The following is a 27,077-nucleotide window of genomic DNA, read 5'->3' on the forward strand; positions in this document are numbered from 1 at the left end:
AATTAAAAAAAAAAAAGAATACTCCTGCTAGGGGTGCCTGGGTGGTTCAGTTGGTTAAGCATCTGCCTTCAGCTCAGGTTGTGATCTCAGGATCCTGGCATCAAGCCCTGCATCGGGCTTCCTGCTTTGGGGGGGGGTCTGCTTTTCCCTCTCCCTCTGCTCCTACCCCCCAACCCTGGTTGTTGCTCTTTCTAAATAAATAAATAGATAAATAAATAAAATCTTAAAAAATATACTCCTGCTTATATCACTGACATTTTTTTTTCTGCCCCTACCCTGTGTCTACCATATTATCACTTTACATTTTATGAATCTTATTATTTTTTTCTGTTTTTAATTTTGGTTTCTTTCATATGAAAATTCTTGGGCCAGATTTTCCCTAGAGGAAAAACAATAGTTTTATAATGGTCAGTTGGAAAATAGAAATCAGTGTATAGCAGGGCACCTAGATGGCTCAGTCAATTGGGTCTCCAACTCTTGATTTCAGCTGGGGGTCGTGATCTCAGGGTCATGGGATCAAGCCCCACGAGAGGCTTCATGCAAAGTAGGTGGGAGAATCTGCTTGGGATTCTCCCTCTCCTCCTCCCCCCGCCCCCTCGTGCATTCACCCCCTCTCTCTGTCTCTCTAAGATAAATCTTTAAAAAAGAAAAAAATGGGTGCCTGGGTGGCTCAGTGGTTGAGCGTCTGCCTTTGGCTCAGGGCGTGATCCTGGAGTCCCAGGATCGAGTCCCACATCGGGCTCCCCACATAGAGCCTGCTTCTCCCTCTGTGTCTCTGCTTCTCTCTCTGTGTCTCTCATGAATAAATAAATAAAATCTTTTTTTAAAAAAAAAAGAAAAAAATTAGTGTATAGGAACTTTTATTCTACAAAGAACCTTTCAGAAATGTACCAAGAGCAGAAGCTGCACTTCTAGATCTAATGCATTGTAATAAAGCATCCTTCAACTTCAGCTTGGGATGTTACAATTTATATGAATTTATTTATCCTGTCACCCTGGTTTTGAGAGGAGTACTTATCCTGCAGAAATATTTTTCTTATATGTACTATTTTAACTTTTTTATATTCCAATATCTAAGTTTGAAAGTTGTTGCTCTTTATGCTAGAATGGAAAAAAGCAAAAGAGCTAAGAAACAATGACACCTTAATTCAGAAGAGGAATAGTTATTTGAAAGAGTTTTGAAGTGTGACACAGCTCAATACACAAAGAACATATAAATGCATTCCCTTAGAGTTTTGGTTATGTAGCATATCTTTGAGGTGATGTTCTTACAGAGTCTGCCAAGGTGATCTATGTAAATTATAGGAGCAAGGTGGTCACTAGTCTTAATCAGTGCTTCCTAGCCCAGGCTGAGAAACACATAAGTGCGCACCTTAAACATTAAATCAGGATCTCTGAGAGGTAAGGACTTTGGCCTTTCTTTCCAGGTGAGTCTCACATGCGACTGTATTGAATCAATCTTCTAGTCATTCATAATTAAAGAAAGAGGTTGATATTTGAAGCCTTTTGCACATGAGTAGGGAAGGCAGCACTTTGAGGAGTAGATTGAGCGTGAATTGAAAACAGTTCATGTGTATCTGTGGCTGCTGGTGAAGAAGCGGGGAGTCACTCTGAAAGGGATGCTGTACTCACAGCCTAGTATGTGTTTAGTTTAAGTTGCCATTATGTAGCCATCTTATTTTGTGAAATGGTTTTTGATATACTAAGACAAACAGCGGTAGGCTGCTTGTGTCCTGAAATTGTTGTGCACCCATGTAAAATGTTTTTATGGTCTTGTATAAGCTGTTAAATTTTGCTTCTTGGTGGACTGATGATTCTTGTATTGGAAGGAGATACTGGGTCAGTCATTACCTTCTGACTTTCTTATTTACAAAGTGAAGAAAGTAACCAGAGAATGTGGAAGGGTCAGCCTTTGTGAGTGTGTCCACAACAGTGGCATGTTAAGTGAGCAAATATTAAATGTATTTGGACAGGTCCTCTTTGGAAGAATAAATTATTACTATTGAGCATATTTTAAATGTTCAAAATCCCCAAACTACATAAGTACTTTTTGAATTTATTGGGTTAAAAGAGTTACCATGTACTAGGAAGATCTTAGTCAAGGTCCCTCTCCACAAGGTTCTTGAGCAAAGTCCATAGCTGGGGCAAAGTCTGCCTGGAACAAGCTTTAAAGTAATACGTATACATGGGAAGAATAGCCCTAAATAGAAAGTATAAATGAAAAGTAAACCTTTCTGTTCAAACACTGGGTCTTTTCCCAAAAGAAACTACTATTAAAAATCATTATATCTTTCAAAAAATAATTTAAAGAATCCTGCTATAAAATTCCCCACCTTGGGGCGCGTGGGTGGCTCAGTCAATTGAGCTGCTGCCTTTGGCTCAGGTCATGATCCTGGCTGGGGTCCTGGGATCAAGCCCCTCATTGGGCTCCTTGCTTAGTGGGGAGCATGCTTCTCATCTCCTGCCTGCCACTCCCCTGCTTGTGCTCTGTCAGTCAAATAAATAAAATCTTTTTTTTTAAATTCCCCTCCTTTTGCTTTTGTAAGTTAACAGAGTTTGAAGCTCTTTCAAGATTACCTACAGATAAAAATAAATAAATAATAAAAATAAAAAAATAAAAAAAATAAAAGATTACCTAGAGATTGGGACGCTTGGGTGGCTCAGTTTGGCTTAGGTCGTGATCCTGGAGTCTAGCGATCAAGTCCCACGTCAGGCTCCCTGCAGGGAGCCTGCTTCTTCCTCTGCCTATGTCTCTGCCTCTCTCTGTGTCTCTCATGAATAAATAACTAAAATCTTAAAAAAAAAAAAAAGATTACACACAGATTGCAGCATGTATTTGACAGTATTGCTTACTAATATCCTTCTGTAGTTGTTGACACCTGTCACCCCATCCTGTATTTCTTTGCTTTCCCTTCCTGCTTCAATAAATCTATTGCTTTCAGTCTATTCTGTATTTTCTTTTGTTTCTCTTGCTTGGGACCTGCTGGCGGTCTCCATGCCAGGGAAAGATTACCATCTCTTGGCTGGCTGAAGAAGGATGCCGCAGAGCTGCCCTAGCAAAGTTCAATGACAAAATTAGAATCCAGGCAGATCTTGACAGGCTAGGATCCAACTAGTTGACATTTAACAGGTATAAATATAGGGTCTTGTGCGTTGGTTTTAAAATACAGAAAACCTACATTGGTGTAATTTGAGAGAGGTTCTATAAAGCACTCTACAAATGTTGTTTTTAAACTACTCTGAGCTAACCTAGTCCTAGAATTTTAGGTTACTCCTAGGAAGGACCTCAGTATCATTATTCTTCCTAGGTCCTCAATTACAAAGCTCCCTCTTTAAGGTAGGAAAAAGCTTGCTGATAAGTTTGAGATATAAAAGATTTCTAAGTTACTTCAAATTATTTTTTTGACTGCCTAAAACTTGTTAACTTCTTTACTAATTAATTATTGAACGACCATGTGCTGGGCATAGGGATAAGGCAGAAGTAAGTGAGCCTGCAGAGACTTATACAAAGGAAAAAGGACTAGGTTTTTCAAAGAGAGGCATAAAAACCTGGATGTTCAGTGTAACTGGAACGTTCTGGCTCTTTGATACTGGCAGTTTGTGTTTTCACTAACAGCCCTATGTAAACACAGCTGCAACCTTCCCTCCCAGTCAGACTACTGTCCCTAAGCCCTTTAAATATAGAAGCAACAGGACTGTTGGATGAGTAATTTCTTTTTATGTTTTCCCCAGTGTCAGATTTGAATTTGGATTCATTTAATTGCGGGTCTTGAGAACAGAAAAGGATTATTAGATAGTATCTTGTGTACTTTTGCTTAACTCATATATATTGGCTGTTTAAATGTGTATCTGTGTTACCTTTCAGAATAATTATTATAGGAATCAGGAGTCCTTAGTTATAGCTACTAATGAGAAAACATAGTATTTGACATTTTATTTATTTACATATTTATGATTTGTTTATTTAGAGAGAGAAATAGAGGGTGTGCAGGGGTGGGAGGGAGAATCTAAAGCCCCCTCCCGCCCCCCAGGAGAGCATGTAGCCTGCCTCGGGGCTTGATTGCACGACCCGAGATCATGACGCAAGCCAAAATCAGGAGTTGGAAGCTCAACTGACTGAGCACCCAGGCACGCCGGTATTTGATATTTTAGATGTAAAAGTTCTTTTTGTGGAATTGTCCTGTGTTTGACATCCCTGGCCCCAGTAAATGCTAGCTAATTAGTGTTCTCTAGTCATTGTACAATTCGAATTGCCCATTTCCAGAGATTACAGGATACTAGCGCCCCTTGAGAACCACTGTCTTCCTTTCTTCTAGTTCTAATAGTCTCTTATTTTTGGATACACTGTTCTCAGCTATTAAAACAGTGTCTTGATTTGTGAAGTGATTTTACCTTTTCAGAATGCCATGAATATGTGTATATGCTCTTGTGTGAGGAACTGGACTCAGTCACTAATACTTAAGAACCTACTGTGCTCAAGAGGTTGAGTACAAATATTTCTTGATATTTGGAGTTGAAATCAGAATGTAGCCATATAATCCCAAGCTAAGAATAAAATGAAAATTTAGAAAATCTAGGTCCACTTAAATATATGGCTCTGAAATGTAAAGATTTGACAGTGTTGGGTGTTGGGTGCTTGAGTGTTAGGGTGCTCGCGAAATGTTACTATATGTTAATATAGTATAACGCTTACAATAATTCATAATGAGAAAGGAAGACTGTGTAGGTCTCCTGGGAACTTTCTTTCACCCTTTTGCTTCTCCCCCTCCCTCTGCCCCCAAGGGAACTTTTCAGTGCCCTCCTATCAGCATCTTCATATAGTTCAACCAAATAGTGATCGTTAGTCTCCGCAGCCTGTGGGCTCTGGATATTGTGACTAACTATATCTTATGTATCTTACTGCTTTCAGAGTCTAATTAGTGGCTAGCAGGTACTGTGTATTCAGTACTTATTTATGGAACGAATGTATGAAAATTACTTTCTATGAGAAAGTCTCAGCTTTCATTCACTACACTACATTTACAATTGCATTAAGCTGCTATTTCAGATGTGTGAAAATAAAATGTGAATTTCAACTCAATTTTGTGGTCCAGAGCACAAGCTTTATTCACAACTATCTCCATCATTAATAAGCATGGTGGCTTTGGGAAGATAATCTGAAAACCCTGTGTTGTGTAAATTGTGCATGGCATACTTGTCTCCTGAGTTAGCAGAAAGATAAGATGAGGTGACCTGTTGTCCTGTAGTCTGTTCCACTCAGCAGCTGGAATGTTCAATATATGCTAGACTCTGTACCACAAGAAACAAATAAGATACAATCCCTGCTTTTGAGGAGTTCATAGAAAAAAAAAAGATAGAGTAAAGAATTACACTAGCAGTTTGAACAGCCTTGTTTGTGCTTCTTCCAAAGGCTGGTAGTTATTTTTAACAAATGGTCCCTAATCTTTGTTGCTAGCATACTCTTTTATACAAGTTCACACAGAGTAACAGGTACTAAAGGGTTAAGTCAGTAGCAGTAGGGTTTGGGTTGAGCAGAACAATGTTTAGAAACAAAGATACCTTGTAGATAGGTTGGAGCAGGGGAGTTTTATAGAAATAAGCACCATTCTTTATAAGGGTGATAGAAATTTCTTGAGTGTGTGTTTTCCCAGAGTATTTCATTGAAGCTTATCTCATCCAGAGGTTTTTTGTTTTTTTGTTTTTTTATGATAGTCACAGAGAGAGAGAGAGAGAGAGAGAGAGAGAGGCAGAGACACAGGCAGAGGGAGAAGCAGGCTCCATGCACCGGGAGCCCGATGTGGGATTCGATCCCGGGTCTCCAGGATCACGCCCTAGGCCAAAGGCAGGCGCCAAACCACTGCGCCACCCAGGGATCCCTCATCCATAGGTTTTTATTTAAAATAGGCACTATGTAAAGTGACCTTTGGAGAAAGGCACCTGATTTAAGTTTTACACAAGTTCAAGCAGTCTGCCTCCAAAGATGTACCAAATGTGTTGACTTTTTGTTAACCTTGGACTTGCCAAGAAATATTTAAACTGACTGAGAGGGGATCCCAGGGTGGCTCAGCAGTTTAGCGCCTGCCTTTGGCCCAGGGCGTGATCCTGGAGACCCGGGATCAAGTCCCGCGTCAGGCTTCCTGCATGGAGCCTGCTTCTCCCTCTGCCTGTGTCTCTGCCTCTTTCTCTCTCTATGTCTATCATGAATAAATACATTTAAAAGAAATTTAAAAATGAAAGTAAACTGAGAAATTAAATCAGATTTTATGATATGTGGGGTTGCTTTAAGGAAAAACTCTTGGCTGGTTCTTTGTTATTGCTTGCTTTCAGAGAAATCAGTTTTTGTCTTTTCTTCCTTTCTCCTCTCTTCCTCCACCTTCACCTCTCCAAACTATGGGCTCTCCTCAACTATGGGCTTATCTGTGAGGTATTCTTTGTGGGCTCCTCCACCCCCCCAACACTCAACCAGATGTTTTCCCATCTGTATCACTCGTGGCATCCTTCTCTCTTCTTGGTATTATCCTTATTCTTGTATGTTCTCATCAGCCTGCAGGATCAAAAGTTCCTTGAGGGATCCCTGGGTGGCGCAGCGGTTTGGCGCCTGCCTTTGGCCCAGGGCGCGATCCTGGAGACCCGGGATCGAATCCCACGTCGGGCTCCCGGTGCATGGAGCCTGCTTCTCCCTCTGCCTGTGTCTCTGCCTCTCTCTCTCTCTCTCTCTGTGACTATCATAAATAAATAAAAATTAAAAAAAAAAAAAAGTTCCTTGAGAGTTGATTCACAGCCTACTGTTGATGCATTGCCTGTGCCTTTAAAGGTATAGAAACACAAGTCAGTGTTTGCCTCAAATAGTCAATGTTAAGTTTTTTCTAAACTCTTGTTTAACTTTTCTTCCTCCTTCTGTTAGGCTTTGGGAAATGATAGGCTAGATTTAATCTATTTCAGAGAGGAAAGACTTGCTTTTAATCAAATGTTTCTTTTCTATTTAGCTCCAGAACCTGGGAATTAATCCAGCCAACATTGGATTTAGCACACTGACCATGGAATCTGATAAGTTTATATGTGTCCGAGAGAAGGTTGGCGAACAGGCGCAAGTAGTGATTATTGACATGAGTGAGCCAATGGTGCCAATCAGACGGCCCATCTCTGCTGAGAGTGCCATCATGAATCCAGCCTCTAAGGTGATAGCTCTGAAAGGTAAGCCTGATGGGATTTTCAGAAAGGAATTTTACTTCACTTTACCTGCTGTGTTACCTTAAATATCAGACAACTGTCAGCAAATTCACAGGGAAGTGTCATCGGTAATGTTAAATTAAACTCCAAAAGTTTTAGCCAAAGCTCTGTTTTACATACCTTATTTAACCAGAGGCCCCTGAGCACCCCAGCTTTTTGAGACATCATGCACACTACCAAATACAGGAGAGAGTGCCCAGGCCTCATCCTCATGACTGACACATCTGGAAAAGCTAACACCACACTGCATATGTTCCCCAGGAGGGCCATGTGGTACCCTGGACCTCATGATGGGCTGCTTTACGGTGGTGCTCCAGGCATCCCGGAATATGAGCCAAGGTACTACTTCTCCTGTGAAGCACATCAATGACAGTATAGCTGTTGATTAATAGAATTTTACCTCCCTGAAATCAGGGAATATTGGGTGCTTGAAACATCCTAGTTACTTTGAGAGTATAAAATCTTTTCATATTATCATGATTTGGGAAATTGAAAGGATTATGTATATACTGGACTTGTTAGTATTTTATGCAAAGTGTATTGCCACCTACCTTGAAAAGTGAGAGTTTTTTCTGGAGCTAAAATTAGTGAATGCCAAATATTAGCTTTGCCTGTGCTTCTTTTTTGTTACAGAAATAGGGTCTACTTTGTCCTTTCAGTAGGTAAATAGACATCTGAAACTTATGACCATGTAGTGTAAGCAGTGTAAACTAATTTTAATTGAAGAAATTGCTAACCTTTATGGATTCTTCATGACCTTTTGGCTTTTCTGCATTTTCTATTTTTCATTACTTTTGAGAGCCCTTATCTATCATGTCGTTTGCTGTTTGATGTTCTCTGCAGGTCTCACAGATGACCAGCATTTTAGTCTTCCTGGTCCTCTAATACAGTTCTCTTTACCATTGTGCACTATGGATCTCCTGGAAGAGGTTGTTGGAGTGTGGTAAGGGAATGGAGAGAACTCGTATTTACATGCTGTCAGTCCTCTTCAACCAAAGGCCACTGGCAACACACCTGAAGTTGAATAAGTTGGGTTTATTACTTGTTTCAGCGAGGACAAAACACCATGGGGAGCTGGGATGTATCATACTACTATTTGAGGGTGTTAGAAAGAACCTTTTGCCTTTTGTAGGATTTGGGGTTTGGTTGAGGGATTTGGGGGATGGTCTAAGGAAATAGGAGTTTGTTGTAGATTGCTGCTAGAAAATGGGAGTAATTTTATTAGGTTATCTTAATCTTATCTATAGAGAAGGACAGACTAGAGCGAGGATAAAACTGGCATTGGTTAAAGAAGTAGCAGGCACTCATTTCAGCTACGAGAGGGGCTGTTTCATATTTTGTGGGTTGCACATTTACCTTGTTTTTGTCTGTACTTAGATAAAATTCTGAAGCGACCTTGCTTTGTCTCACTTTATCATGGTCTTGGACTTGTCTAAGATGGTTTATGTCTGCTAGGAGAGCAACATGGCCTGGCTGTGAAGACCAGGCCAGCTTTCTAATGGCGGGGCTGTTCTTTATTTTTTTTTTTCTTTCCATTCTTAGTGTTCATATGAATTGCTTCAGCTATAGTAATTGAGTGTTGTTTTCTTTTACATGAGTAAGTGTGAGCTGTGGAACCAAAGTGATATAATTTCAAGTATCCTATTTTTACGGCAATCTTGTGACCATTAGAATGATCTTGGACTCTTATACTACAAATTGTGGGCAAGTATCACAGTGTGATTCAAAGACCCTAGACCAAAATGAGGAAAACTGTCTTTAAGAATTAAAAAAAAAAATGGTATTTGAACAGTGGCTGTATTACAGAGATAATTTAATTATACTTTTATTGCGTCGTATGACTTAGCTGTTCCATAGGTCCCATTGTGAAAGCATGAAAGTGAAGTGAAGGGGCCTGGTCTTGAATCTCACAGATACCCCATTTTGACTGGTGAAGTCTTGTGATTGGAAAGAGGTTTGTGATGAGATGAACCTCTTTTTAAAAAAGGTCTTCCTTCACAGTCTGTCCTTTTATCTGGCTGAGACCTCCTGAGGTTCTCAGCCCATATCACTGCCCATCCTTCTGGAGAAGCCTGGAGCAGATTCACTCACCCCAGTCTCTCTGGAAACTCTGTACTGGTGCTTTTGTGGTGAATATTTTAAAATCAGAGATACAGAATGCCCAGGTGGCTCAGTGGTTGAGCATCTGCCTTTGGCTCAGGTCAGGGTCCCAGGGTTTTGGGGTCAAGTCCTACATCAGGCTCCCTGTGGGGAGCCTGCTTCTCCCTCTACCTGCATCTCTGCCCCTTTCTTTCTCTGTGTCTCTCATAAATAAGTAAATAAAATCTTAAAAAATGAATAAATAAAACCAGAGATAAATTTTTACCTTTGACTAAAGGAGGAGGAAGTGAGGAGTAGAATTCCTCATTAGTTGCTCATCATCTTAGTGGAACATTAATGCTCCAAGTGAGGGGTCAGTAAACTGTTGGTTTTTGTACATCACCAAGCTAAGAATGGTTTTTATATTTTTAAAGAGTTGTAAAAACAGACAAATATGTGACAAAGATCATATATGTCCCTATATAGAAAAAGTTGACTGACTACTTGCATTACTGGCCCAAGTATATTTTTTACTTTTATTATGAAACATAGCCTTTTGGGCAGCCCAGGTGGCTCAGTGGTTTAGTGCCTCCTTCAGCCCAGGGCATGATCCTGGAGACCTGGGATCGAGTCCCACGTTGGGCTCCCTGCATGGAGCCTGCTTCTAACCTCTGCCTCTGTCTCTGCCTCTCTCTCTGTGTGTCTCTCATGAATAAATAAAATCTTAAAAAAAAATAAAGAAACATAGCTTTTTGAGTAGTCATGTGTGTTTCTTTTTGCAAACTCTCCCTTTTTTCTTAATTTTTAGAAGTGGATTGTGTATAGGCTAGGGTGGTGCCAGCTTAGTAGTTAGCTCTTAGCCCAGTTGGGGAGAGGAAAGGTGGTGGGATGGAGCCCCCTTGTGGTAGCACATTCTTCACCCTGGCAACTAGAGTCTAACAGCAGGTTGATTCCCAAAGGAGATTGGTAGGGTTTTTGTTTTGTTTTATTCTCTTTGTGACACTAAATATCTAGTACGTCGTGTAAAACAAGTTCTTCTTAACCAGTCTAAGGACAACCTGACAAGTTTTTGAACTAGTGGAAATTCCCTCTGTGATCCCAGGCTATTGGAAACTAAAAGGTACCCCCATCCTACAGTTGAACTGCTAGTCTAGTCTTTTCTTTCTTAACCACTTTATTCAGGTATAATTTATATGCCATAAAATTCATTTATTCTAAGTGTACTATTCAGTGATTTTTAGTAAATTTATTGAGTTGCGGAACCACCAACATGCTCTGTTTTAGAACATTTTTACTACTACAGAAAGTTCCTTTATTCCCATTTGCAGTTGTTCCCCACTCCCACCCTCAGCCCTAGGTAGCTACTGATCTGTTTTCTGACTCTATAGATTTGCCATTTCTGGACATTTCAAATAAAGAAATCATACAACATACAGTCTTTTACATCTGGGTTCCTTCAATTAGCATAGCATGTTTGAGATTCATCCATGTTGTAGCTTGTATCAGTAGTTAGTTCCTTTTTATAGTTGAGTAAGATTCCAGTACTCCATTACTCTATAGATATATCACATTTTGTTTCTCTGTTTATCAGTTTGTGGACATTTGGATTGGTTACAGTTTTTGGCCATTAAGTATATTGCTGCTATGAACACTTGCTGACAAGTCTTTGCGTGGATGTATGTTTCCATTTTTCTTAGATAAATACCTAGGAGTAGAATTGCTGGGTCATATGATAAATTTTTTTAGCTTTTTAAGATACTGCCTGTTTCTTAATGGCTGTACATTTTGTGTTCCTGTCAATAATGTATGGGGATTCTAGTTTTTGCAACATATATGAAAGCTTTATAATATTGTCTTTTTTTTAATCATAGCAATTCCATTTATATATCTTTTTTGTTTTATTTTATTTGCCACTCATATCTTGTTAGAGAAGTATCTACAATCTTTTGCTTATTTCTTAATTGGCTTATTTGTCTTACTGAATTTTAAGGGTTCTTTATATATCCTGGATATAAATCATTTATCAAATATGTGATCTACATATTTTCTCCCATTTTGTAGCTCATCATTTTATTTTCTTGATGTATCTTTTGAAGAAAAAGTTTAATTTTGTTAAAGTCCAGCTTACCAGTTTTTTTCTTTAATGGATCATGATTTTGGAGTCCTACCTGAGAATGCTTAGCCTAGCCCAAGGTCATGATGATGTTTTGCATTTCTTCTAATGTTTTTTTTTAAGTTTTAACTCTTACACTTAAGTTCATAGTCTATTTGGGATTAGTTTTTGTGTGTGGTAAGGGTGTAAGGTTTTTCTTCTTCTTCCTCTTCCTCCTTTTCTTTTTCTTTCTTTTTTTTTTAAATATTTTATTTATTCATGAGACACAGAGAGAGGCAGAGACACAGGCAGAGGGAGAAGTAGGCAGAGGGAGAAGCAGGCTCCATGCAGGGAGCCCAACATGGGACTCAATCCCGGGTCTCCAGGATCACGCCCTGGGCTGAAGATGGCAGTAAATCGCTGAGCCACCCGGGCTGCCCCTTCTTCCTCCTTTTTGTCATCATCATCATCATCATCATTTTTTCGGTGGGGTAAGGGCATTCACTTGTCCAAGCACCATTTGTTGAGAATGAATATCCCATTGAATTATCTAGCACCTTTGGTTAAAGTCAATTGACCATAAATAGAAAGATCAACTTCTAGACACTCATTCTGTTTCATTGATCCATATCCTCAACCTTGTGCCAATTACTTGATTACTATGGCTTTATAGTAAGTTTGAAATCAGTGTTGGTACTCCAACTTCATATTTTTCAAAGTATTTTTTAAAAGATTTTTTGTTTGTTTGTTTAGATAGCATGTGCAAGAGTAGGGGGAAGAGGTAGGGGAGAAAGAGGAAGAAGGAGAGACTCTCCAGCAGACTCTGCACTGAGTATGGAGCCCAACGCAGAGCTTGGCTTGATCTCACAACCCCGAGATCATGATCTGAGCTGAAACCAAGAGTTGTACATGTAACCAACTTAGCCACCTATGTGCCCCATGATTGTTTTTATATGTGGCTGGATTTGGTTCACTCCTGTTTTAAGGACTTTTCTGTCTGTTTTTATGATGATTGGTCTGTGTTTTCTTGTGATGTCTTTAACTTTGGAATTAGGTTAGTATTGGCCTTACAGAATGAGGTGGGAAGTGGTCCCTTTTCTGCTTCCTGAAGTTTGTGAGAGACTTGTTACTTGAGTCATCTTTGAGTACTTGATAGAATTCATCAGTGAAAGCCTTTTGAGCTTGGGTTTTCCTTTGTGAGATGATTTTAAACTGAGAGTTCAGCTTCTTTACTTGCTGTAAATTTGTTCAGATTTTTCTTTCTTGTGTCAGTTTTGGTAATTTCTCTTTCTAGGAATTTATATCCAAGTTCTCTATTTAAGTCCTCTACTGGGTTGACATAAAATTGTTCATACTATTCACTCATAGTCCTTTTAATTTCTCCAAGATCACCTCTGATGTCCTCTCTTTTATTCCTAATTTTGGTAATTTGGATCTTACCTTTTTTTTCTTGATCATTTTGTCAATTTTCTTGATTGTTGTGAAGAGTCAACTTTTTATTTTATTGATTTTTCTTTATTATTTTTTGTTTCCTTCCTTGATTTTTACTCTATTCTTAATTTCTGTTTTTTGTTGCTTTGGGTTTAGTTTACTCTTTTTATAGTTTATTAAGTTGGAAACTTTATTGGTTTGAGATATTCTTTTATGATCTTGATGTTTAAAATGATATTTTTTCTTTAAGTAGTGCCTTAGCTGCAACCCCAAAATTGATATGTTGTACTTGTTATTTTATTCAGTTCAACATATTTTCTAATTTTCTTTGTAATTTCTTCTTTGATGCATGGGCTATATAGAAGCATGTGGTATGTGGTTGAATTCCAAAATTTGGGAATATCTCACACTTTTTTTCTGTTGCTTTTTAATAATTTTGTTGTAATCAGATAACTTATATGACTTTAAATTTTAAAATTTCTTGATACTTTTTTAATAGCCAAGCATAAGATCTATCCTAGAATATGTTTCAGGTATACTTGGAAAGAATGTATTGTATTTTCTTGTTGGGTAATGTGTTCTAAAGATGTTAGGTTGAATTGGTCAGTAATGTTCAAGTATATTTTTCTGTCTAGTTGTTTTATTATTTAGAGTGGGGTATTGAAATCTCCAAGTTTTTTCAATTTTTAAGAGTTGCAGCTAAATATATATCATGGAGTCTATTATCTTAACCATTTTTAGTGTATTGTTCAGTGGTCTTAAGTACATTTATGTTGTTGTACACCTATCAGGACCATCCACCTTCAGAATGATTTTCCTTTTGTAAAACTGAAATCTTTGAGTCTTGTTTTTGCTGACTTATCCAGAAACATTTTAAAACTAGAAGATAACAATTTAAAACTGATTCTCCTGATAGTTGCTTCAAAAGAACTAATTTCTGACTGTTACTCATACATTATATATTCACACACTTTTACATTCTTCTTTTGAAGAAGGCTCTTCTCAATATTGAGACATCAAAGTGTGGTTAATTACTACTGAGGCAGCTTTTTTCCCTTCTTAATCAGATTGCCTGTAAGTAGTACAACTTAAAGTAACATTAAAACGATTCAGAATTAGGAGTGTAAGAATTTGTCTTTCACATTTTTAATTTATCTTTCTCTAATCTCCATCACATCAAATACTAGCTGGGAAGACACTTCAGATCTTTAATATTGAAATGAAGAGTAAAATGAAGTCTCATACAATGGCAGAAGAGGTGATTTTCTGGAAATGGGTCTCTGTGAACACTGTTGCCCTGGTGACTGAGACCACAGTCTACCACTGGAGCATGGAAGGTGACTCTCAACCCGTGAAGATGTTTGATAGACATGCCAGTCTGTCAGGGTGCCAGATGATCCACTACCGGACTGATGAGTACCAGAAGTGGTTGCTCCTCATTGGCATCTCAGCTCAGGTAAGCTTTTGGCTGCCTTCAGGGACTGGTCTGATGGAATGTAGAGGTATAATACTGAAGTTAGTATTAGGGTTGAGGCAGAAGAAATAGGTCCAGACCTAAAAGAAATAGAGGTTACAAGAAATTCAAACTTTGGATTGTAAAAGAATTGTAGTTTAACTCTGTATTCCATCAGATTACTGATACTCATTCTGTAAACTATTTCTGGCATAGTTTTGAGAAGTTAATTGTTGAGGAATTTTGTAAAGCCACTTGGAACCTATAGGTTTATGGAAAGTAGTTTGGGGGCTCTATTTTAAGGGCTTTAATTGAATGTTACTAATTCATATACTTTTTTTAAAGATTCATTTATGTATTTTAATAGAGGGAGAGAGAGTGAGCAAGTACAAGAGTGGAAGGGCATAGGGAGAAGGAAAGTCTTAAGCAGACTCCTCTTTCAGTACAGAGCCTGATTGACATATGGCTCCATCTCAGAACCCTAAGATCATGACCTGAGCTGAAACCAAGAGTCAGACACTTAACTGACAGTGCAACCCAGGTGCCCTTACTAATTTGTTTATTTTTATGATAGAAGCAGTAACTTTCTGCTGTGCTTCTTTTTTTTCATTCCTGGTGGCTAATCTAGTCACCAGATACTTGACTACAGGATTTTTGGTTTTAGATCTTTATTAGCTAATTCTGGCCATTGAATGGTCTTCCATAGCCTAGTGGGAAGAGTATAAATACAGAATTCTAGCACTTATAAAACTGTCAAACATTTCAAGACAGTGCTGTGGAAGCTGTAAGAAAATACCTTAAGTCAGAGAGGGACCACAACAGAAAAGGCCTCTTTTTTGTTTGTTTGTTTGTTTTTTAATTTTTATTTATTTATGATAGAGAGAGAGAGAGAGAGAGAGAAGCAGGCTCCATGCACCGGGAGCCCGATGTGGGATTCGATCCCGGGTCTCTAGGATCGAGCCCTGGGCCAAAGACAGGCGCCAAACCGCTGCACCACCCAGGGATCCCAGAAAGGGCCTCTTAAGCTGCATTTTGCCAGCTATAAAAGTGCACTTGGGAAGGAAACTGTATGCAAAGGCATGGAAGTGGAAGAGAATGGCTCTTTATGTGAGTCTCAGGTATCACCTTGGCTGATACCTATAGGATGCATAAGAGGCTGAGAGATCAGTGGGGGCAAGACTGAAGTGCATGCTGTTGGCAGTGGGAATTCTGCAGCAGATTTTAAAGTGAAAGTGATATGATTTATTTTCTTTCTCTGTAGCATGATGGCATAGAAATAATGCTATCAGTGATGTCGAGGAGGGACCACCATGAAGACTGGAGGCTGGGAAGCTAGTTGATAGGCAGATACAGGAAGAAACCATATAGCATGTTCTGGAATAAAGACATGTATGAGAAAGGTAAAGAGCGAGCAAAGATGGAAGGAGTACTTCTCTTCACTTTAGAAGTCTCTTCCAATCTGCAGCTCCCAGGAGAAGTAAGCCATGTGTGATTTAGATGGAAGCACTGGCATTGGAGATGAACAGTAGAGACAAGGTTTGAGACACAGAGAGAGAGAGAGAGAATTTTGTTTAGTAATCTCTATGCTCAATGTGGGGCTCAAACTCACAACCCTAAGATCAAGAGCCACATGCTCTAATGACTGAGTCAGCCAGGTGCCCCGATGCAAGGCTTTAGATTTTAGAGGAGAAATGGCTAGAAATTGGTGATGCATGGGACTCCTCTCAGGGAGAGGAGAGTTGGATGATGGCCCAGCATTTGTCTTAGAATGAGATATAGATAAGGGAGAACTGAAGTATATCTGCTCTAACCCTTCATCTTTGTATTACACTGACAAGTTTGCATCCTCAGGTGATGTGGGAGTTCTTTTGTGTAATATAAGGGACTTGCTTAGTCACAGAGCCTTTTATAGATAGGTCCATGACTTCCATTCAGCCTCACTTACTTATTGTCAGGGCTGAGGGTTAAGCTGGAATGACAGTGTATTTATAGGAATATATATCTAGAATAATGGGCAATCCCATTGCCCCTACACATGATATTATGATTCATCCATAACAGCTTGTTTGGGTCTGATTGCCCAGGCTTCCATAAAAGGAATAATTTTACACCTAGGACATTTTCTGTGATGTATCATCTATTAGCTTGAATGATTTCCTCTTGGAAGGAAACTAACCCTAGATTAGATGCTATTTATGAAGTTTTTCTCATGTGAAAACTCTACCTTTGGCTTTCCCCTGAAAGGATTTGGATGTTGCTGGCCCTAATGGTGGACAGAGGTTGCAGACGGTTCAGGTGTTGCTAATATAAATGAAGACAGGAGTGTTTGTGATGTTAGGGCTGAGGAGAGCCTGGAGATGCTGGGATGAATTGCGAGAGAGTTACAGACAGATAAAATCTGTATGACATATGCTGTCATGGTGAATTTTCAAGGTGGTATGGGCATGAAAAGAAAAAATTGATTCACTCTACTTTGTGAAGGCAGGGGAGCCAGAAGATCTCTCTTCCATAGCCCTTCATACTATTCAAGAGTCAGTGGGAAAGCTGTACTTTTTGAGCCTTTATGTTGCTTTTGGAAAGAGGTACGTAGAGTTGCAGGACTCTCAACCAAGGAACAAAGTTACTCACAGGGTAGCCTTTATCACTTTTCCCAAATACTTGCCCAGAATACTTTTTGTTTTTGAGTTTCCTCTTTATTCCATGAAACTCTGTCTTGGTACTGAATCTGGTCTGGAAATATGTTTGTTCCCCCAGGATTGATTATGTCTGAGGGGTTGGAATGAAATTTGAGCTGAGACTTATAAAACTAAGACAACAGTTAATTCATTCTGCACTTTTTAACTGCCTCTAATATTTTCTTAAAAGCCCTTTGCTCCAGTTTGACCTGCATACTTCAAATGTTACTTTGTTCTTCTTAGCTGGAGGTCAGCATATTTTTTCTATAAAGACCCAGATAGTAAATTTTTTTGCTTTGTGGGCCCCCAAAATTTGGTCTCTGTCACAATTACTCAACTGTGAAATTATAGTATGGGCAGCCATAGACAGTACATAAGTGAATGGGCATGGCTTCAAAACAGGTGGGACAAACCATACAGAAATAAAAAAAAATTAGTAGAGAATACTAAGAATATTGTATACCAGCAAACTATATAACTTAGATGAAAGGACTAATTCCCAGAAAAACATAGATTATGAAAATGACTCAAGAAGAAATAGAAAATATGAATAGTCCTATATAACAAGCTAAGATAATTACTAATGAAAAAACTACTTACAAAGAAAAACTCTGACCCAGATGGTTTCACTGGTTAATTCTATCAAATATTCAAAGAAAAGGTAGTACTAATCCTTCACAAACTTTTCTAAAACATAGAAGAGGAGGGGACACTTCTCAATTCATTCTATGAGGCCATTAGTACCCAGACACCAAAGACATCACAAAAAAACTGCAAACCACTATCTCCTCTGAATATAGATGCAGAAATCTTCAGCAACATACTAGTGAACTGAATCCAGCAACATATAAAAGAATTGTATGTCACAACCAAGTGGGACTTACCTGGTGATATCAGGTGGGTTTAATATCTGAAAACCAATGAAAATAATGTACAGTATTAATAGAATAAAATACAAAAACCACATGGTCATCTCAGCAGACATAGAAAAAGCACAGTATAAAACCCAACACCTTTTATGATAAAAATGCTCAACAAACTAGGAATAGAAAGGAACTTCCTTAACCTGATAAAAGGCGTCTGAGAAAAACACAGCTAGCATCTTACTTAATAGCGAAAGACTGAAAGTTTACCCCTAAGATCAGACAAGGCAGAGATGTCCACTTTTGCCACTGCTGTTCAACAATGGACTAGAGATTCTAGTCAGAACAATCAGAAAAAGAAATAAAAGGCATCCTGATTTGAAAGGAAGAATTAAAAACATCTGTTTGCAGATGACATGATTTTACATATTGAAAATCTTAAGGCATCCAATAAAATTCTAGAACTAACAAGTACAAGGTTATAGAATGCAAGATAATATACACTTTCAATGAATAATTAAAAATGATATTCCATTCATAATAGCATCAAAATGAATAAAATAGGAATAAATTTAATAAAAGAAGTATATAATTTATATAACTATATATGTGTTTATATGTATAAGTTATATACTTGTAAGTGTCTCTCTCTCTATATATATATATGTTATATACTTTTATCCTTAAAACTACAAAACACTGTTGAAAATAAAGATCTAAATAAATGGGAAAACATTTCATGTTCATGTATCATAATAGTTAATATTTTTAAGATGTTAATACACTGGGATCCCTGGGTGGTGCAGCGGTTTAGTGCCTGCCTTTGGCCCAGGGCGCGATCCTGGAGACCCGGGATCGAATCCCACGTCGGGCTCCCGGTGATGGAGCCTGCTTCTCCCTCTGCCTGTGTCTCTGCCCCGCCCCCCCCCTCTGTGTGACTATCATAAATAAATAAAAATTTTTTAAAAGATGTTAATACACCCTAATCCGCAAATTCAACATAATCTCTGTCAGAATACCAGATAAATTCTTTGTAGAAATTGATAAGCTAACCCTAAAATTCATATGGAATTGCAGAGAACTCATAATAGCCAGAACAGTCTTGATGAAAAGAAAACAAAGTTAGAGTACTCATACTTCCCAATTTCAAAAATTGCTACAAATCTACAGTCATCGAGACAGTATGGTACCAAGATAAGAGTAGACATATAGATCAATAAGGTAAAATTGAGAGTCTAGAAATAATATCCTTGCATTTATGATCAGTTTATTTTTTTGATAGGGATGCTAAGACAATTCAACACAGGAAATAATAGTCCATTTAACAAATGGTTTGGGGACACTGGATATCTGTACATACCAAAGCATGAAACTGAACCCCTACCTCTCAACATACTAAAAATTAACTCAAAATGGATCAAACCCAAATGTAAGAGCTGAAGCTATGAAACTCTTAGAAGAAAACATAGCAAATCTTAGTGACCTTGAGTTAAGCAGAACCTTTATAGATACAACATCAAAAGCATAAGCAACAAAAGAAAAACAGGTAAAACAAAATTAAAATCCTTTGTGCTACAAATGATACCATTTGAAAGTGAAAAAATAACCCGCCATTTGGAGAAAATATTTCAAGATCATATATCTGACAAGGGACTTGTATCCAGAATATATAAAGAATTCTTACAACTCAATAATAAAAAGGCAAATAATCCAGTTTACAAATCGTTAAATGATTTGAACAGATATTTCTCCAAAAACACATGAAAATTTGTTTAACATCATTAGTCATTGGGGCTACTGAACCATCTGGGTGGTTCAGTGGTTGAGTCTCTGCCTTTGGCTTGGGTCGTGATCCCAGAGACTGAGTCCTGCATCAGGCTCCCTGCAGGGAACCTGGTTCTCCTTCTGCCTATGTCTCTGCCTCTCTCTGTGTCTCTCATGAATAAATAAATGAAAAGTCTTTATAAAAAAAAATCCTTAGTCATTGTGGAAATACAAATTGAAAATTCAGTGTGAGGGACAGCTGGCTGGCTGATTCAGAAGAGCATGCCCCTCTTGATCTCAAGGTGATGAGTTCAAACCCCGCATTGGGTGTAGAGCTTACTTAAAAAACAAACGAAACAACCCCCCCCCAAAAAAAATGTGATGTGACTTCACACGTATTAGGATGGCTATAATCAAAAAGATCGCCAATAACAAATGTTGTCAAAGGATGTAGAGAAATTGGAACCTTCATACATTGTTGGTGAGAATGTAAAACACAGAGTGTTGATGGAAAATAGTTTGGCAATCCCCCAAAAAGTTAAATGTAGAGTTACTGTGTGATCTAGGAATTCCACTCCCATTTATATACCCAAGAGAAATGTAAATATACATCCACATAAAATATTAAACACAGTATATCAGCAGGATTGGTGGAATACAGGCCTTTGAAAATTCGCTCCTCCATAAAAGCACTGAGAACAATGGCAAAAAATTTCCAAAATCAACTTTTTCAGAGTTCTAGAAATTAACCACAGGCTTAAAAATCCAAAGAACTCTTATTTAAGAAAATTTGCTACATCTCAGAACAGCAAGTTTGGTGACATTTTAACTTGTGCCAGTCCCATCTCCTTCTGTACGGTTTCTGATAGTGTTAAAAACCAATATGTTAAAAAAAAAAAAATAAATAAATAAATAAAAACCAATATGTTGTTCCACCAATTGATGAAATACAGCAACCTTACAGCCTCTGAAGGAGGCAAGAAAGGCTTAGAACTTCTCCCCAAAGCACCTTTCCCAGATAAATGTCATTATTTGACTTATGTAATAGTTTCTTGGAAATCTCCTTTCACAGACCTTGCCTTTTATTTGACTTGACTCACTCTTCCTCAGTGCAAATGGCCTTACCTCCTGGGATGGTTGTGATGTACCATCAGGAGCAATTGTTTAACATCACAACTGCCTGGTAGGATGGTAATACTTGAGGTAAATAAGAAGCTGGCTAAAAAAAATTAAAAGCATGTTCATAGGAGGCTTTCAAATGTTTCAGCATATTCTTGGGAAATGTACATGCACAGAGCTGTGCACCAAGAGAGGATTGACAAGGCCTTAAACTCTCACCCTTAGCTGACCTTGAGGCTCTGTACAAGCAGGAAGGTTGAAGGCCAAGGCAGTATTGTAAGCTGCCTGCCAGAGTATTGAAGGTATGTCTCCACACATACACACCCTCTCAGCAAAGGCTGAAACTCAAGGCATTTAAGGAATCTATTTCAAATCATTAACTGACCACTAAGCTGAATAGAGACCTCAGTGACCACATATGGCAAAGAATACAGTCTTTACGGACTTAGTTCAGGAGATTTGTTAAACAAACAACTTCAATAAGCCCGGGGTGGGGGGTGGAATATCTGATTTCCAGAGTTGTCACTTTATGCTATTTAAAATATCCACCTTTCAACAACAGCACCAAAAATGAAATAGGCAAAGAAACAAAGTATAGCCCATGCTCAAAGAGGGGAAAATTAGTCAGTAGAGACTGTTTTGAGGAAACCCAGACATTGGAGTTATTTTCAAAAAGACTGTAAGTCAACTATTTTAAGTATGTTCAAAGAGCTAATAGAAAGTATGTCCAGGGAACTAAAGAAATTATGAGAACAGTGTCTCTCCATATAAATCATAATAATAAAGAACTAGGTGGTATTAAAAAAAAAAAAAACAGCCTATGGGATGCTTGGCTCGCTCAATTGGTAGAGCATATGACTCTTGGCCCCTCAGGGTTGTGAGTTGAAGCCCCCATGCTGGGCACAGAGTCTACTTAAAAAAGCCTCATAGATTTGTGGAACACATCAAGTGAGTCAGTACACATACTGGAAGTGCCACAGGAGAGAAAGAAAGGGGAAAAGAATATTTGAAGAAATAATGGCCCCAAACTTAGCAAATTTGATGAAAACCATTAATCTACACCCAGATATATCATAATTAAACTATCAAAAGACAAAAAATCTTGACAGCAGTAAGAAAGAAGCAAACTTACACAATGGACTCTCAGATTAACAATTGATTTCTTTTTTTTTTTTTTATGGTAGTCACAGAGAGAGAGAGAGAGAGAGGCAGAGACATAGGCAGAGGGAGAAGCAGGCTCCATGCACCGTGAGCCCTATGTGGGATTCGATCCCGGGTCTCCAGGATCACGCCCTGGGCCAAAGGCAGGCGCCAAACCGCTGCGCCACCCAGGGATCCCAACAATTGATTTAATAGAACCCATCCAGGCAGTGGTATGATATAATCAAAGTGCTTTTAAAAAAAATAAGACTGTCAAGCAAGAATTCCATATCCAGCAAAATTATTCTTCAAATAATGAAGGGGAGATTAAGGCATTACCAAGTAACAAAAACAGAGAATTTGTCTCTAACACATCTGCCCTATAAGAAATACTAAAGTGAATCTTTCAGGTGGAAATGGAAGTCAGTAACCCAAACCCACATGAAGAAATAAAGAGCACAGTAGGGATCCCTGGGTGGTGCAGTGGTTTGGCGCCTGCCTTTGGCCCAGGGCGCGATCCTGGAGACCCAGGATCGAGTCCCACGTCGGGCTCCCGGTGCATGGAGCCTGCTTCTCCCTCTGCCTGTGTCTCTGCCTCTCTCTCTCTCTCTCTCTGTGTGACTATCATAAATAAACAAAAATTAAAAAAAAAAAATTAAAGAGCACAGTATGAGTAAACTGTATAGGTAAACATAAAAGACTGCATAAAGGTAGTTTTTGTGTATGACTATTTTTTTTATGTGAGTTCAAAGATGACTACTAAAGCAATAATTATAAATCTGTTAATGATGTATAAATATGTACTTTATGTGACAAAACAAAAAACAAACAAAAAAACAAAAAACAAAAACAAAAAGAAATATGTACTTTATGTGACAAAGCAAAGGAGAGGAAGGAATGGAGGCTCCGTGCCCAGTGGAGAGCCCAGCAGAGGGCTCAATCTCATAACTCTGATGTCATGACCTGAGCCAAAATCGAGTGTCGGACACATAACAAACTGAGCCACTCAGGTGCACCCCCCACCTTGAGTTTTTTTTTATAATAAATTTATTTTTTATTGGTGTTCAATTTACCAACATACAGAATAACACCCAGTGCTCATCCCGTCGAGTGCCCCCCTCAGTGCCCGTCACCCATTCACCCCCACCCCCCGCCCTCCTCCCCTTCCACCACCCCTAGTTCGTTTCCCAGAGTTAGGAGTCTTTATGTTCTGTCTCCCTTTCTGATATTTCCCACACGTTTCTTCTCCCTTCCCTTATATTCCCTTTCACTATTATTTATATTCCCCAAATGAATGAGAACATATAATGTTTGTCCTCCTCCGATTGACTTACTTCACTAACCCACCTTGAGTTTTAATTTAAATTCCAATTGGTTGGGCAGCCCAGGTGGCTCAGTGGTTTAGCCACCTGACTTCGGCCCAGGGTGTGATCCTGGAGACCTGGGGTCGAGTCCCACGTTGGGCTCCCTGCATGGAGCCCTCTCTGTCTGTCTGTCTGTCTCTCTCTCTGTCTCTCGAGAATAAATAAATAAAATTTTTTAAAAAAGTAAATTCCAGGGCAGCCTGGTGGCACAGTGGTTTAACACCGCCTGCAGCCCGGGGTTTGATCCTGGGGACCCTGGATCGAGTCCCACATCAGGCTCCCTGCATGGAGCCTGCTTCTCTCTCTGCCTGTGCCTCTGCCTCTCTCTCTCTCTCTCTCTCTCTCTGTGTCTCTATGAATAAATAAATAAAATCATTTTAAAAAAAGTAAATTACAATTGGTTAACATAGTGTGTCATATTAGCTTCAGGTGTACAATATGGCAATTCAACACTTTCAATATATATAACACCTGATGATCATCACAAATATACTCCTTAATCCCCATCAAATTCACTTAACCCACCTCCCCTCTGTTAACCATCAGTTAAAACACTATTTTAGGCAAAACGTGGAAGTAATCCAAAAGTCCATCTACTGATAAATATATCTACTGTGTAGATATTTGACAGTGGGATATTTATTTGACCTTAAAAAGAAATGAAGTACAGTTGACTTTTGAACAACATGGGTTTGAAGTGTATGAGTTTACTTACAGCCGAATTTTTTTTCAATAAATACAGTATAGTATTGTAAATGTATTTTCTCATGATTTTTTAACACTTTTTTTTAGTTTTGTGAGAATGCAGTGCATAATACATATACCATACAAAATATGTGTTATTTGACTATGTTATTGGTAAGGTTTCTGGTCAGCAGTAAACTATTAGTAGTTAAGTTTTTGAAGAGTCAAAAGTTAATACATGAATTTTTTTACTGTGTTGGGTCTATGACCCTAACCTTCTTCATATTGCTCAAGTCATCTCTACTGATATATGCTATATCATGCTTAATCTTGGAAATAATAAGCTAAGTGAAAGGTGTCGGCACAAAAAACCCCACATATTGTATGATTCCATTTTTATGAGACATTCAGAATAGTAATTATCTACAGAGATAGAAAATGGATAAGCAGTTGCTTTGAGGATGGAGTGTGGGAGGTGGGAATGAGGGTTGGCTGTTAATGAGGTTTTTGTTAAGGGATGAAAGTGTTTTAAAATTATATTGTGATGATTGTACAATCTTGTGAATAAACTAAAAAACATTGAATAGTATGCTTCAAATGAATGAATTAATGGTAAATGAATTATATCTCAAAGTTGTTAAAAATACCTTTAGGAATCCTGATCATTTATAAGGAGATCGTCATGTCTGAGAAATCTTTTATTTTATTTTTTTTTAATAAATTAATTTTTTATTGGTGTTCAATTTACCAACATACAGAATAACACCCAGTGCTCATCCCGTCAAGTGTCCCCCTCAGTGCCTGTCACCCACTCACCCCCAACCCCCGCCCTCCTCCCCTTCCACCACCCCTAGTTCGTTTCCCAGAGTTAGGAGTCTTTATGTTCTGTCTCCCTTTCTGATATTTCCCACACATTTCTTCTCCCTTCCCTTATATTCCCTTTCACTATTATTTATATTCCCCAAATGAATGAGAACATACACTGTTTGTCCTCCTCCGATTGTCTTACTTCACTCAGCATAATTCCATCCACGTTGAAGCAAATGGTGGGTATTTGTCATTTCTAATGGCTGAGTAATATTCCATTGTATACATAAACCACATCTTCTTTATCCATTCATCTTTCTTTTTTTTTTTTTTAGACTTTTTTTTTTTTATGATAGTCACAGAGAGAGAGAGAGAGAGAGGCAGAGACATAGGCAGAGGGAGAAGCAGGCTCCATGCACCGGGAGCCCGACGTGGGATTCGATCCCGGGTCTCCAGGATCGCGCCCTGGGCCAAAGGCAGGCGCCAAACTGCTGCGCCACCCAGGGATCCCTCCATTCATCTTTCAATGGACACCGAGGCTCCTTCCACAGTTTGGCTATTGTGGACATTGCTGCTAGAAACATCGGGGTGCAGGTGTCCCGGCGTTTCATTGCATCTGAATCTTTGGGGTAAATCCCCAACAGTGCAATTGCTGGGTCGTAGGGCAGGTCTATTTTTAACTCTTTGAGGAACCTCCACACAGTTTTCCAGAGTGGCTGCACCAGTTCACATTCCCACCAACAGTGTAAGAGGGTTCCCTTTTCTCCGCATCCTCTCCAACATTTGTTGTTTCCTGCCTTGTTAATTTTCCCCATTCTCACTGGTGTGAGGTGGTATCTCATTGTGGTTTTGATTTGTATTTCCCTGATGGCAAGTGATGCAGAGCATTTTCTCATGTGCATGTTGGCCATGTCTATTGTCTTCCTCTGTGAGATTTCTCTTCATGTATTTTGCCCATTTCATGATTGGATTGTTTGTTTCTTTTTTTTTTTAATTTTTATTTATTTATGATAGTCACAGAGAGAGAGAGAGGGGCAGAGACACAGGCAGAGGGAGAAGCAGGCTCCATGCACCGGGAGCCCGATGTGGGATTCGATCCCGGGTCTCCAGGATCGCGCCCCGGGCCAAAGGCAGGCGCCAAACTGCTGCGCCACCCAGGGATCCCGGATTGTTTGTTTCTTTGGTGTTAAGTTTAAGAAGTTCTTTATAGATCTTGGAAACTAGCCCTTTATCTGATATGTCATTTGCATCTCCTCCCATTCTGTAGGTTGTCTTTTAGTTTTGTAGACTGTATCCTTTGCTGTGCAAAAGCTTCTTATCTTGATGAAGTCCCAATAGTTCATTTTTGCTTTTGTTTCTTTTGCCTTTGTGGATGTATCTTGCAAGAAGTTACTGTGGCCAAGTTCAAAAAGGGTGTTGCCTGTGTTCTCCTCTAGGATTTTGATGGAATCTTGTCTCACATTTAGATCTTTCATCCATTTTGAGTTTATCTTTGTGTATGGTGAAAGAGAGTGGTCTAGTTTCATTCTTCTGCGTGTGGATGTCCAATTTTCCCAGCACCATTTATTGAAGAGACTGTCTTTCTTCCAATGGATAGTCTTTCCTCCTTTATCGAGTATTAGTTGACCATAAAGTTGAGGGTCCACTTCTGGATTCTCTATTCTGTTCCATTGATCTATGTGTCTGTTTTTGTGCCAGTACCACACTGTCTTGACCACAGCTTTGTAGTACAACCTGAAATCTGGCATTGTGATGCCCCCAGATATGGTTTTCTTTTTTAAAATTCCCCTGGCTATTCGGGGTCTTTTCTGATTCCACACAAATCTTAAAATAATTTGTTCTAACTCTCTGAAGAAAGTCCATGGTATTTTGATAGGGATTGCATTAAACGTGTAAATTGCCCTGGGTAACATTGACATTTTCACAATATTAATTCTGCCAATCCATGAGCATGGAATATTTTTCCATCTCTTTGTGTCTTCCTCAATTTCTTTCAGAAGTGTTCTATAGTTTTTAGGGTATGGATCCTTTACCTCTTTGGTTAGGTTTATTCCTAGGTATCTTATGCTTTTGGGTGCAATTGTAAATGAGATTGACTCCTTAATTTCTCTTTCTTCAGTCTCATTGTTAGTGTATAGAAATGCCATTGATTTCTGGGCATTGATTTTGTATCCTGCCACGCTACCAAATTGCTGTATGAATTCTAGCAATCTTGGGGTGGAGGCTTTTGGGTTTTCTATGTAGAGTATCATGTCATCGGCGAAGAGGGAGAGTTTGACTTCTTCTTTGCCAATTTGAATGCCTTTAATGTCTTTTTGTTGTCTGATTGCTGAGGCTAGGACTTCCAGTACTATGTTGAACAGCAGTGGTGAGAGT

At 38.8% G+C, this 27,077-nt stretch overlaps 1 protein-coding gene across 4 annotated transcripts in view; it reads left to right on the forward strand.

Moving 5' to 3' along the window:
- The window catches only part of CLTCL1 (clathrin heavy chain like 1), a 94,768-nt gene that overhangs the window by 4,939 nt on the left and 62,752 nt on the right, over window positions 1-27,077 (forward strand). For all 4 annotated transcript variants that reach the window (XM_072803560.1, XM_072803561.1, XM_072803559.1 and 1 more), the window contains exons 2-3: window positions 6,987-7,194; window positions 14,020-14,288. In XM_072803560.1, the coding sequence (XP_072659661.1) occupies window positions 6,987-7,194; window positions 14,020-14,288 (477 nt within the window). The remainder of the gene's footprint in view (window positions 1-6,986; window positions 7,195-14,019; window positions 14,289-27,077) is intronic.

The sequence above is a fragment of the Canis lupus genome, chromosome 27 (genome assembly GCF_048164855.1).
Source record: "Canis lupus baileyi chromosome 27, mCanLup2.hap1, whole genome shotgun sequence".
In the NCBI taxonomy this organism is placed as follows: domain Eukaryota; kingdom Metazoa; phylum Chordata; class Mammalia; order Carnivora; family Canidae; genus Canis; species Canis lupus.